Here is a 13,323-nt window from a genome sequence, read left to right on the forward strand (position 1 = left end):
TACCCATTCAAATTACATCCTGCTGGACTCCATTCAAATAAACCATCTGGATACTTTATAACTGACAAGATATTACTGTATGATTGTTAGGCTTTAGTAACTTTGCCTTGTCTTTAACAAAATTACAGGGAAATAATAATATTCATGGATATAGTTGATTTGCACATGCTTAGTCGAACTGGACAGCTGCCTGGCATTAATTCTCAAACCTTGAGCATTTTCTAAGTTTCAGAGCAGTTCTTCTCTCCATGGACAGTCACCTCTCAAGGGTACTGCTTTTACTACAGCCTTTATGATTTTATATTGCTTCATGCCACTCCAACTTGCTGGGTGTTGATGCGCAAGGCTTCCTCTGGCCTTGCAAAAATTCAGGCTTATTTAGAAATATGTTTAGTTTATGGAAGATATTAAAGTCAAAAAGGAAAAAGAATTCTCACAGTGGATTTTGATTGTCACATTAATCTCAAATGAAAAAAAAAAGTCCTTAAAAAGGCAGTGTTTGAATCTGATTTATTAGATCTCCTAATGGCAATTATGTCCAGAAAATTAACGCCCAAAAGTTTCTATTTGAAGCCAGTTATTTATTATTTCTATGATTCCCAGTATATAAAAATTGCAGATGAGTTCAGCGCTCTGTTGTACTAAACATTTTGCCAAGGTAAATAGTCCCAGCCCCGCAGAGCTTCCAATCTAAGGTTTGGATCCTAAACAGATGCATGAACTAGTTTAAAATATGAGCACTCTTATTGAAAAGCATTCATTTAACTTATGTGAAAATTCTGCCATAGTTTCAGGCAGTCAGGTTATGGGCCTAAAACCAGTGGCCAGGCTTCTGAGAACACACAGGAAATCAATGGGGAGAAGGGGAGGTTCCTTCAGAGTGTAATTTAGATAATTTATGTTCACAAATATAGCAATTTAGTTAGCACACAGTCATCTTCCCTCATTACTCATAATGCAAAAATATTCAACTTCGCAGAAAAGGTGCCTAAATAAGCAAGCCTGACAAAAGGAAGGAGAAGATGGAATCATGGAAATAGCTGAAATGCTCTGTTGGTATTGCTTGCTTGGAAAAGTTTTGTTTATACTTTACTGTTTGCTTTGTTTACTGAATGTCTTAGGAGAAAGCTAGAAAGAAAGGAGGGGAGTGAAAAAGTTAAAGGACTAGAAAAGAAGGAAAGATAAAAGACTGAAAAACAGTGGAAACAAACAGAAGGCAAGAAGAACAAAGGAAGAAAGGGAAGAGCTTAAAAGAGATGTAATGTACGTACACTGGGGGAGGGTAATAAGCAAATAACCAGTGTAGCCAGCGTGTCCTGGCTGCTGCTGGGTGTGATTCTGTCACTCGACTCCTTTCTATAGAATTTGTCTGACCATCTTTCGACTCCACTTGTTCAGGGAGAAGGGGCGCACAAATCTTGGCAGTCCTTGTGGCAACCGACCTGGTTCAGGTGGGGGAGCCACAGGATCCTCCCGGCTCCCGGGACCGCGGGGTTTTACTGAAGTACCAGATGGTGCTTCTGGTGCGGCCGCACAGTCGGGCGTGAGGAGCGGTCCGAGGCCATTGTGTCTAAACCACAACTGATGCCGCGTCGAGCCTGGAAACATCAGGCAATTACATCTCAGACCTCCTGAGAACGGGCTTTGCCTCGTGCGAGGGATCACAAACTTCCTCATCTCTCACAGCTCTCTCCCTCCGTCCTGCCTGTGCCCCTCTCGGGAGGGGCTCAGCTCTTGAGTTGGCTTTGGACTCGACTCATTTCGCTGCACACCGACCCCCCCGCGCTGCGCTGCCGCTGTCCCGCCGCCCGTGCCCGGCCCGGAGCTCTGCGCGGAGCTGCCGCGCCCGCCAGTCCGGACGGGTCCGATGTGTCCCGTCCCAAAGGCAGCCCCGCACCGCCACCCCCGCTCCCCACCGCGGCGGGGCACAGGTGTCTGAACACTCGGGAACGGGGTAGAGCGCAGCGACCGCTCCAGCCCCCGGGGGAAGGGACCGCTCCCTTCCCTTCCTTCAGAGCGCGGGGCAGCGGGACCCCCTTGCTGTCCGGGGAGCCCCGCGGGACCCCCTCGCGTCCCGGGCAGTGGGACCCCCTCAAGGCCCGGGAAACGGGACCCCTTCTCGTCCTGGGGAGCCCCACGGGACCCTCTCACAGCGCGGGGAGCGCCCACGGAAACTTTGCCCCAAGTTGCGGGGCGGGCGGTCCCCGCTACCGCCGGGGCTCCCCTCACGCCCCCGCCCCAGGTGCGGGCCGGCGCTGCCCCGCCCCGCCCGCGCCCGCAGCCACTGGCGGCGGCGGTGCCGGCGGCGGGCGGGGCGCATTGGCTGGAGGGCGCCGTCAGTCTCCCCCGGCGGCGCTGGGGAGGGGTCTGGGCGCTGCGTGCGGGCGGCTCGGCGGCTCCGCGCGGAGCGCAGCGCGGGGCTGAAGCAGCCGCGGGAGCCGCGCCGGCCATGGCGGTGTCCGCGCCGCCCGTCATCGCCGCCACTTCCAGCGGCGGCGGCGCGGGGGGCTCGGCGGGCTTGTTCCGGGCGGACCCGCTGTACTCCAGCCCCGCGGAGTCCCCGCGTCTCACCAACAGCCTCGTCAACACTTTCCTCTCGGCCGGCGGCGGCGGGGCCGGCGCGGGCGGCGGCGGCGGCGGCGGCGGCGGCAACGAGTGTAAGATGGTCGACCTGCACGGGGTGAAGGTGGCCTCGTTCCTCGTGGAGGGGCAGGAGCTGATCTGCCTGCCGCAGGTCTTTGATCTCTTCCTCAAGCACCTGGTGGGAGGGCTGCACACGGTCTACACGAAGCTGAAGCGCCTGGATATATCGCCCGTGGTGTGCACGGTGGAGCAGGTCCGCATCCTGCGCGGGCTGGGGGCCATCCAGCCCGGCGTCAACCGCTGCAAGCTCATCACCAGGAAGGACTTCGAAACTTTGTACAACGACTGCACCAACGCGAGGTGAGCGCACGCCCCGCGGCGCCGGGGTCGTGTGAGGGGTGCGGGGGCGCCGGGGGGATGCGGGGGAGCGGGGCTGGGGGCGGCGGGGCCGGCGTGGAAAACTTTCCCGGCTTCCCGGAGCGCCGCGGTGCCGGGAGCGCCGGGCAGCGGAGCGGCTCCGCGCGGGGCTCCAAACTTTTCCCCAGGGGTAGTTCCCGAAAGCACTCCTCGAAAAAAAAAAACAAAGCGGAAAGTTTTCTCCGCTGTTTTTCTCCCGCTGGAACTCGCGGCTCTGCCCGGGACCCGTCGCTCGGCGGTGCCCCGGGCAGGGGCCGTTCCCGCAGCGGTTCCAGCCCCGCGGTCCGAGCCCCGGCCCTGCCGAGCCCGGAGATCCCCGCTGGGTCCTGCAGAGCCGGGGTTACGGTCCTGGTCTGTGACCTCGCGGCTGCTGCCTTTAGAAATGATAATGATCTAAATAAACACAAAACCCTCTCGGGGCTCGGTGAAAACGCTGGTGCCGTGGGGCAGAGGGGAAGGCAGCGAGTTTGGGGATGACATTCCCTGGTTCAGCAGTTGGCGAGGGACTTCCTCGGAAACATTTCCCTGCCAGCGTGCTCCTGCTTTCTGTGGCAGCAAACTTTCTGTGCAGAGCTTTCAGCGAGCTTTGGGTGCGATATCCGACCTGCAGCGTGCAAATCTGCAATAACTTTGGGGTTTATGTCACGAATTGCTTAGCACTGAACGTGGGTGTTTTGTAATAACAACTTGATTTCGTGCTAATTTGGGGCCTGATCCTGCTCTCGCCGCTGTGAGCTGAAGTAGGAGCAGACTGGGCGTCCGTTTTTGATTGCAGTATTTCCTTTGTTTCAAATCATTTTATATTACAGGTGTCGTTTTAGAGATGCACTTAATTCCTAGATATACTAATACGAACTACGTGTTTCTTTTCTTGCTCCTGTTCTGTTTCTGTAACTCCTTCTCCCGCTGCCCATTTCAATGTCAGGCACTTCGGTGACATCACACCTACTGCTTTATTCAAGTGATGGGTTTATAAGTAAGCTCTGAGACTTACATTAATATTATTCAAATACATTTAATTACTCAGGGACACGTTTAACATGTAAATGCTTCTTTGAAATGTTTCTGAAACTCAACTAGTATGAAAGTTGACGATTAAAGAAATACATCTCCTTAATTTCTGTGACCATGCCAAAGTTTTCCTATAGGGAAGTACAGGATCTGATTTGATGATACAGCCTGTAGATAAAATCTGATGGTTTCTGCTCTCCTTACAACCAGTGATTTAGGATCTGGAAATGCTGAAGTGGTAAATATTTAAAACTTGGGTTTCACAACTCTTGTTTTGTCTCCCTCTGACAAAGAGTTATGGCTGTGATAGGACGAGGGAATAGGTAAGGCAGGGAGCAGTGGGGAGGGAGGCAGGTGAGGGACTAAGGGATGCTCTGGGGGGTCTGAAAGGAGCAGTGAGTGGAACAGAGCCCAGGCCAAAGGCTGGAGATAAGGCAGGAGGAGTGTGAGGGGGCTCTACCAGGGCAGGAACGTGTCTGAGCGGAGCCAGAGCTCTCAGCTGAGGAACACACGTGTTGAATGTGCTTAAGCACAAGCTCTTCTTGCCCTGTTTTGAAAACATTGTATTTTTACCTGTTCAAGAAAAACAAATCCTGGTACATTTCCCCAAATATTTACTGAAACCGTCACTCAGCCTTTGTTTATGTCTCATGGAAGCGCCACTGGTTCCAGGAACCTGCTGATACCCATGTGTTTTGCATTCAGTGTTTCAGGTGTGAAGCATGAAGAGTGTTACCAGCACACCTGAAACTTCGCTCAGGGGTTGTGACTTAACGTTAATTGTGTTCCATCATGCTAATTAAATGCTTTTTGTACGTCATTTTACTTACAGATTATTTTTTCCCTTGATCAGTCCATACTTACTGGAGAGAATGTTGGATGAAAACAGCTAAATTACACGAGTAATCTAATTATTTGTGTTTGCTGTGAAGTGACCTGGGAAGCACTGCGGTGTTACCAAACAAATCAGATGTGGTAGAACTGTTAAAGCCGTGCACACAGGATTTAGTTCTGTACCTGGAAAGTAAACACTTGGAAAAATGTGATCTTCAGAAGCATTACTTTCAATTAGGAATATTATGTTGCTTTCGTAATAAATATTTTTTTAATCTCTGGGGATTTGTATGTACGTATTTGAATACTGTAGAAATACTGCATTAAACTCACGAGCTGCTAGAAAAAGCAATAAGAAACGCTGGGTATCATTATTTTCACTGTTAGTTGACTTCTAAAAGTCAGCATGTCTTACGTTAGTGTACACTTGTAGCTTTTTTTTAATTGAAATGCAAACCATCAATTATGTATAACTGAAAAAAAGAGAAATTCTGTTTCCCCTGCTTACTCTATTGCCCTTTTTTTTTTTTTTAATTGAGTTTGTCTGCAGAGAAATACTCCCGTCAGCGAAAGTTGTTTGGTGTGTTTGTGTTCTGAGTGTAACAGCAGTTACCTGTATCCAGCAGCTTTGACCTGAGTGGTTTTTTAGTACGTTCACATTTACTGTTTAATTTTTCATTCACATGTAAACAAAATGTTCCTACAATGTTTAGCCATCATCATGCAGTCTAATTGGGAAGCAAGGCTTGTAAAACTGAAACTAACTGTTCATTTCATTCCAGGTCGTACCTTCCAGTGAGTAGTGAGTACAACATCTTGACAAAATCTGGCTCCTGATTGGCAATACCTTACAAGATTACTTAAATTAGGGACACATGCTTAAATTTGGTAGTAAAGCATAACATTTCCTTAAAATAAAAAAAACTATAATGAGGATTTATTTAAAAATGAAATTTAAAACTGGAGTGAGAACATACTTATGATTGTAAATATGTCAGTCCTTAAAAATAGGATTATATGAGTACGATCATAACCTCTTCTACAGGGTTCTGTATTTGGAGGATGCTGCTGGCCACTGAAAAAGCATAATGTTGGTCTGGATTATTCAGTGAATAGTCAGAATACTTTCCAGAAAACAGCATTTCAGTGCATAGTGTATTTTTTATGATTTAAAGTATCCAGTTATGCTCATATTTTGTACTGCTTTGGCTATTCACAAACAATAAAAGGCTTTAGGAATTAATTTAAGCAGTAAATGCAGACATTTTATTTTATGAGATTTGGAGGGTCTAGTCATGTTGTCTATTAAAAGCTACCTTATAGTCAGCAATACTCTGTCTTTTATTAGGAGACTGATGTCAAGATTATAATTAAAGCAATCCGGTGGTGTAGCTCTGCACAGAGTTTCCTGTATATTGATAGTCATTGTGGACATCTGATCATATGTAAACTTCTTTGACCAAGTAAATATTTAGCATTCATTCAGACTTGGCCAAACTTGTGAATTTTGGAGGTGCTAGCATTTTAAAATAAAGATCAGTTGCTCAGTTTCCTTCTCTTCCTTGGAGAGGAGGCTCCCTTCAAATACTCTGGAGAGAGTTCAGTAGCATAGTGGATTCTGCTTGAGGTGCAGAAAGGAATTTTCCTGTTTTCTGAGCAGGGTAGTCACACTTTTGGAAAAATCCCTCTTTCTTTCTGGACACCTTGAAAGTCTGTGCTTGTTCAAAACTCCTAAAAAGCTTGAATATTTTCATCAGATGCATATCTGATGTGGAGAACCCTTGATTAAAATTCCCTTCTTTCTTCGTAGCACTAGAGCTCTCCCCATTTGAAGTGTAACTTGCTTTTCCTCTAAAATGGAGTATTTGTGTGTTTCCTGCATGTGGATATGCATAATACATATGTAATTTTCTACTGAGACTTCTACAACTGAAAAATACTGTGTTTTTGTAGCAAAGACAAAAAAGCTAAACAATTAGGTATTAATGATATTCTTGTTGCATATTCAAAAGGTCTTTGCAAGCATTTCTTCTCCTTTTTTTCTTTTCACCATTTCAACCTGCAGAACTCTTCACTGTCACTTCAAATCACACAATTCTACGAAGATAAAACAACATTTAAACTCATTTGCTTTGGGAGGAAAATTGAGCATTTGCACCCAATAAGCCTGATTGTGGAACTGCATGCAAATTGTGTTTTGATTTATCTCTTTTGCACTTTTTTCCATTTGAATTGATCTTGCATTAATTTTGCCAAGCGGCTCTGTGAGGCTGCAGATGTTGCCCTGTGTTTAATAAATCAATGAGACAGATCTGAATGAATCACTTCAGATGGATTCTCTGCTCGGTTTGATGTCTAGATGTTATTCTTAGCTTGTTATCATGACAGATGCATTAATGTTCCCATACACTGCCAGCAATGTCAAAGAGATTGAAGCTTTTAAAGTGGCGGTATCCCCTTTTCCCCTTCTGTTGGAATAACTAAATTGCCTTTAGGAATAGGTCAAAATATAAATTTGATCGTGGCATCGTTGTGGGGGAAGATGCTAAACTTCTGATCGTATTATAACACAAAGTCAGGCAAATGCAGCTTCTTAGAGAATGATTAATTCTTCCCAAATAGTGGAGATCAATATTAAAATCTAAACATAGGATAGCTCCTTAATAGAGTAACCACTTTCTCAGCATTAATATTTCATTGTAATAGGAATGATCCGAATAAATAATATAAGACTAGAACATGTTAAAAGTGTTGCTATAAATAGAATATCATTGTGTCCAAATTGATTACAGGCTGAAGTAAGGCTTTTTCTCTTTTTTTGGTTTTTTTTTTTTTACCTCATTAATAATTTTCTTTTAAAGTTAAATACGTCTGGATTCGACATCTGTTAGATTTCAAGTACTTATTTATTATGTTTCTGTTACTACTTAACATTTAAGGCCAGATATGTTAGAAAAGTTGCTGATCACCGTTAATTTTGGATCGGTTCAGTCTGGTATCCATTATCTTGGAGCAGAACCTGTGGAGCACAGATCATAAAGAAGGTTGGAATGTGTCTTTGTGGAACAGTTTTTAAATTCTAGAAAACATTGCACAAAGTGTAAAGGGCTCTGCCATGAATAGTGAAGATCTATTTCCCACATAGGCTATACACAGTTTTTATTGGCTTTATTCAGTAGTGTTCGTTAAACCACTCGTAGTCTTTGTTTTTTCTTCAGAGGATAAAACAAGATTTTGTGCAATCATTTTGTTAAACCTGATTTCTGTGACGCTTTTATTTTAATTTTAAAAACTATGAGGAGTGTTCCTTTTTCTAATCTCTCCCCCGAACAGAAGAACTTTGACTTTTTGTCGTTAAGGCTTCTGAGAATAAATTGGAGAAACTGGCTGTAACAGATCTAGATTTATGTTGGCATTCTTGGTATTCTTGCTCCAGTAGTTCCAATTTGATAAAGGAAACAATATATGTAATAGAAATTCACAGTTTATTCAAATGAGTTTAAGCTTTAGCATTGTTATATTTGCCTTTCTCTCACCAATATATCAATGTGTGGCAATAGCATTATGCTAAGAAAGGCTCCAGAAGGGACCAGCTCTGGGGATGGGGAGTTATTCTCACGCTGGGGTTGTGCACTGCTTTTAAAGGCAGTGAAAATCAACTTTGGTGGGACTGAGGAGCACAGGAGAAAACACTGAATTAGAGGATCGTGTTTTGTTGTATTTCAGTGGCCTTGGAGTGAGAAACTGGTCTCTACCTACTGTAGCAGTTTTGCAGAAAATATTTCAATGAGCTATTTTGAAGAATTGCCCTTTTTATTTCCTTACTCACAGGCTGGAATTGGCCTCGTGTAAGGGCTGTTTGTCAGGATCAATATTAAAAAGGGGTTGAAATCTGGGCTGTAACGTCCCTGTTTTGACTTTGCTGAGGTGAACCTCCCTCTCATGCCAGGGGCAGTTTGCCAGAACAAGGGCAAAGAACTTAGAAATGTTTCTAGGATCTGAGCCCTTCTCCTCACAGGTGGGACATATTTACTGAAGGAATTATGCGTTACTGCCATTTTGGGTCTGATCTTGTACTTCCTGAACGTGGGATCTTTAATCCCTTTTGTGCCTTTTCCAGAAATCAGAATTTTGGATTTTCTGGAGTTGGGAACAAAATTATCCAGATCTTTAAAATACTTAGAACGTTCCCGTCTGGTTTCTTTTGCAAGTCCTTTGTGTGATTATCAGTGTAATGAAAGCCTGTGGGTGTATGGAAATGCATAATTTTAATGATTATTTACATAAACAACACGAATAACAAACCCAAACATAACGAGGCTGTTTCAGAGTTCCTGCTGTCTGTGGTGTGTTCCTTTGGTGTGAGCCAAGGCAGGGTTTTTATAGGTTACAGTTAACCCTGCATTCCCAAGCACAAGTGTGTTAGTTAGTACTGATTCTTAGTGATTTAGGTTTATCCTGCTTGATATTAGAACTGTCCCTCAGGGTACACGCTTTTGATCTTTGTTCCCTCTTGGAAAAGCAGGGTTACCCAAAGGGACTCAGTAATAGGGTTTCTTCTCTCCCTCTACTTTCCAGCCTCCAGTAAGAAACACCGATACCTACTAACTAATGCACTTTGATACCTGCCCCAGAAGGTTCCAATATCCTAGTCCTGTAAACCAGAAATTTGTTTGCTTTCCTTTATTTTTGGGAGCGCAGCCATGTTGTTGTTTTGTGTGTGCATATAAAGTTTATTGTCACTGGCAGGCGTGGGGAGATTATATTTCCTTGTCAGTACATCTTGACCTGCTGAGCCCATTTTGCTCATTAAAATAGATTGTGTCAGAGCCTTTCTTGACTCCCTCACAAATACCTCCTCTCCAAAAAGTGAGAACTGAACCCAATTAAAGTGCTCACTTTATTACTGTACAGCGGCTTCAGGTGTGATGTTCAGCAGTGTATATTGTTCATATGATAAGGTATAAAATGTTCAATTGCAATTGTGTCTGATGTTATCAGGTTTCTGGAAATTGATATCTGGTACCAGCATTTAACCTCCATCCAGTCTGCCTGCTATCTGTGGGATGGGTTAAAAAGAAAAAGTAGTATTGATCTGTCGCTGGATTAAAGTTTGAAATCGGCAACAGCACGAGCACAAAAGGCTTTTTTATGATTTCTCAGCTTGCCATTGATCTACCAGTTTTATTGCATTCATTATTTATTAAAAGAATTTGCAAGCTAAACATAACGTTAAGCTAGTTTGCACACAGGGACTGCACTTAGGAAATTGGATGGAAATTGCATTAGAGATGAACATCTGTGCTATTTTTCCACTCGTGTGTTTATGGGTTTGTATAAAAGGTGTATTGGATTAACAGTTATAACCATTATAGCTTGCAGCAATATGTTAAAACCCCAAGCATTTAATAGTTATTTAAGAGGGAGACTCTTTTTTTCTTACACTAAAAAGTATGGTAATGCCACGACAAACAGAGCTTTTATTGGATTATTCTTTATTAATGGACTTTTTACTAGTAATGTGTAAAACTTGAGGTATCTTGCTGTATTATGCATCTGGTTTATTATCTATGCTACATAAAGCTCCATTAATATTGCCATTAATTGAAGGTTTCTAGTGACAGGATTAGTTAAGGATTTGGCACATAGTACTGAAGTATTGAAATGAATTTTACAGTATACCATAGGAATGTAAGTATTAAAAAGATCCTTAATAAATGTTCCTTCAGAATTTTCCCTGCAATTCAACTTTTTTTCTGTCCTTCTTGAGCTGGGTACCTTCTGTGATGTATCATATCAGTGAATCAGGTGAAAATCTTAACTATTTTGAAATATTTTTCCACTTTGGTTCAACAGTTCAGTTGCCTTTAACACTTGTATAGTTGTGTGTGACATACGAAGTGTAGGGTAGACCTGGAATTTTGAGGTCACCTCCTGTAATGATTTTTAATTTTTTTTTTTTTGCCTCTGCTCTTTCTACAAAACAGATTATTTTCCTGAATATCTGATGGTTAAATAGGGAGAAACACAGGAAAAATTACCTTGGGGGCTTTGGAGGAAAAATATGTTTTCAGAATCAAGATGTTACCTCTTTATTTGGTCTAAAAGTAAGTGCTGGTTATGACTCAAATGCACTGAAATATGTCATGTTGTGCATCATCAGAGCACTTAGAGTTGTTCTATTCAAGACTCAACCCGACACATCTCACCAGCTTTGGGACTGTTGAGGGTTTCCTGTGCTCAGAGAAAGAAATGTGCTCCATGCCAGGACGTTGTGCTTCCCCCTTGGAATGCCACCTCTGCATTCCTCTTGTCTCTGGTAGTATTTTGACAATATTTTGAGCAGAGGTAACTCTGATTTTGAGTTGAAAGAGTCTCAATGCTGTTTTTCCACGTTGTTTTGCATTCAGTGTTCTTCATCTTCCTCACTGTTGTCCCCGGCCATAGGCTCCTCTGATCACAGTTTTTATATTCTGTCAGATAACACATTTCAACTACTCTACAAATTAAAAGTGGAATTTAGATGTAATGTAGGATTTATGCAATTACTATACACCTATACACATGTTGTGTAATAATAATATTTACATACATACAAGTATATATATTTATAATGCAATTTAAATTTCTGAGTTTTTCCAAAGTGCCTCTCTAACCATGGAAATCAACTTTGATTTTTTTTTTTTGAAAATTTGCTATAGATATTTATAAGAGAGAGAAGATCTGGAATAATCCAGAAATTTATTTTAAATTGCATTTGCTATGGACATGAACTAAATTTGCTAAATGAACTGACAGGGCTCTAGGAGCCATCTTGGTGTCCTGACTAAAAGTCTTTAATTTTTTTATACTTCTCACAACCATGTAAGTGAGTAACATTCTCAGATTGTAATTTGATTTCTGTCCAGTCTGTGGCAAGAGAACTTTTAGCCTGGGATGCCTTTGTGGTGCCTTAAATCAGCAGAACTCTGAGTCATTTTTCTCTCCTGTTTCCAAACCTGCTTAAAGAGAACACTTTTTAGTTAAAAAAGTTAATCAAAATTATTTCACACTGTATGTGTACAGAGTTCCAAATCTGACATGTTCTGCAGTCTCAGAATTGCTGAGGTCAGCACTCTTGGGTTAGTCCTTGTGCACCTGGATCGTGGCTATCCCTGTCTCTAAACTGGGGAGGTGTGGGTTTGATGGATGGACCACTAGGTGGATGAGGAATTGGCTGGATGGTCACACTCAGAGCTGTGGTGACTAGGGAGGATTGGTGCCCTCAGGGCTTGGGGTTGGGACTGGCTCTGTTAAACATCTCTACCAGTGCCATGGACAGTGGGATTGGGGGCATCCTCAGTACATTTGCTGACAGCCCCAGGCTGTGTGGTGCTGTTGCACACTGGAGGGAAAAAATGGATCCAGAGGGGCCTGGACAGGCTGGAAAGGTTGAGACTGTGCAAACCTCATGGAGTTTGACAAAGCCACGGGCAAGTTCCTGTGCCTGGTCAGGGCAATCCCAAACACAGGCTGGGTGGAGAATGGATTGAGAGCAGTCCTGAGGAGGAAGCTTTGGGGGTGTTGATGCCTGAGAAGCTCCACATGACCCAACAATGTTTCTGGCAGCCCAGAAACCCCCCATGTGCTGGGCTGCATCAAAGAACTGTGGCCAGCAGGTCGAGGGAGATGGTTCTCCTGCTTTGTGTCACTCTCCTGAGACCCCACCTGCAGTGCTGCCTCCAGCTCTGGGGCCCCAACAAGAGAAGGACCTGGAGCTGCTGGAGTGAGTCCAGAGGAGAACACAAAGATGCTCCAAGGGCTGGAGCCCCTCTGCTCTGGAGCCAGGCTGGGAGAGCTGGGGGTGTTCACCTGGAGAAGAGGAGGCTCCAGGGAGACCTGAGAGCCCCTTCCAGGGCCTAAAGGGGCTCCAGGAGAGCTGGAGAAGGACTTTGGGCAAGAGTCTGGAGTGACAGGACAAGGGAGAATGGCTTCCCACTGCCAGAGAGCAGGGTTAGATGGGATATTGGGAAGGAATTGTTGGCTGTGAGGGTGGTGAGGCCCTGGCACAAGTTGTCCAGAGAAGTTGTGGCTGCCCCATCCCTGGAATTGTCCAAGGCCAGGTTGGACAGGGCTTGGAGCAATGTGGTCTAGTGGAAGGTGTCCCTGCCCATGGCAGGAGGGGGAATGAGATGATCTTTAAGGTCCCTTTCAACCAAACTGTTGTGGGATTCCATGATCTGGACCAATTCCTCTGTGTGAGCAGGGTCAGGCAGAGCTGGTTGTCCAGAGCTGTTGTCTGATAGATTTTAAGTAGTTCAGGGATTGTGACTCTCAGCCTTTCTGGGCAACCACTTTGCAGAACAGAAATAACTGTGCTGTGGAAGGAAGATTTTATTGGAATGACTGGATGACGTGGGAGTTGTTGGAGCTGGGAGTAGGTGTCTCAGGCAACCGCTGCCGTGGTCCCTTGGCAGGTCCATGTGGAATCAACCATGT

At 44.3% G+C, this 13,323-nt stretch overlaps 1 protein-coding gene across 3 annotated transcripts in view; it reads left to right on the forward strand.

Annotated features, from left to right (window-relative positions):
• The first annotated feature begins 2,418 nt into the window (after window positions 1–2,418).
• Window positions 2,419–13,323, forward strand: part of DACH2 (dachshund family transcription factor 2) — a 249,301-nt gene continuing 238,396 nt past the window's right edge. For all 3 annotated transcript variants that reach the window (XM_027690399.1, XM_027690400.1, XM_027690403.1), the window contains exon 1: window positions 2,419–2,943. In XM_027690399.1, the coding sequence (XP_027546200.1) occupies window positions 2,450–2,943 (494 nt within the window). In that variant the 5' untranslated portion in view covers window positions 2,419–2,449. The remainder of the gene's footprint in view (window positions 2,944–13,323) is intronic.

This window comes from Neopelma chrysocephalum, unplaced genomic scaffold (genome assembly GCF_003984885.1).
Source record: "Neopelma chrysocephalum unplaced genomic scaffold, ASM398488v2 Primary Assembly neopelma1_81, whole genome shotgun sequence".
Taxonomy (NCBI): Eukaryota; Metazoa; Chordata; class Aves; order Passeriformes; family Pipridae; genus Neopelma; species Neopelma chrysocephalum.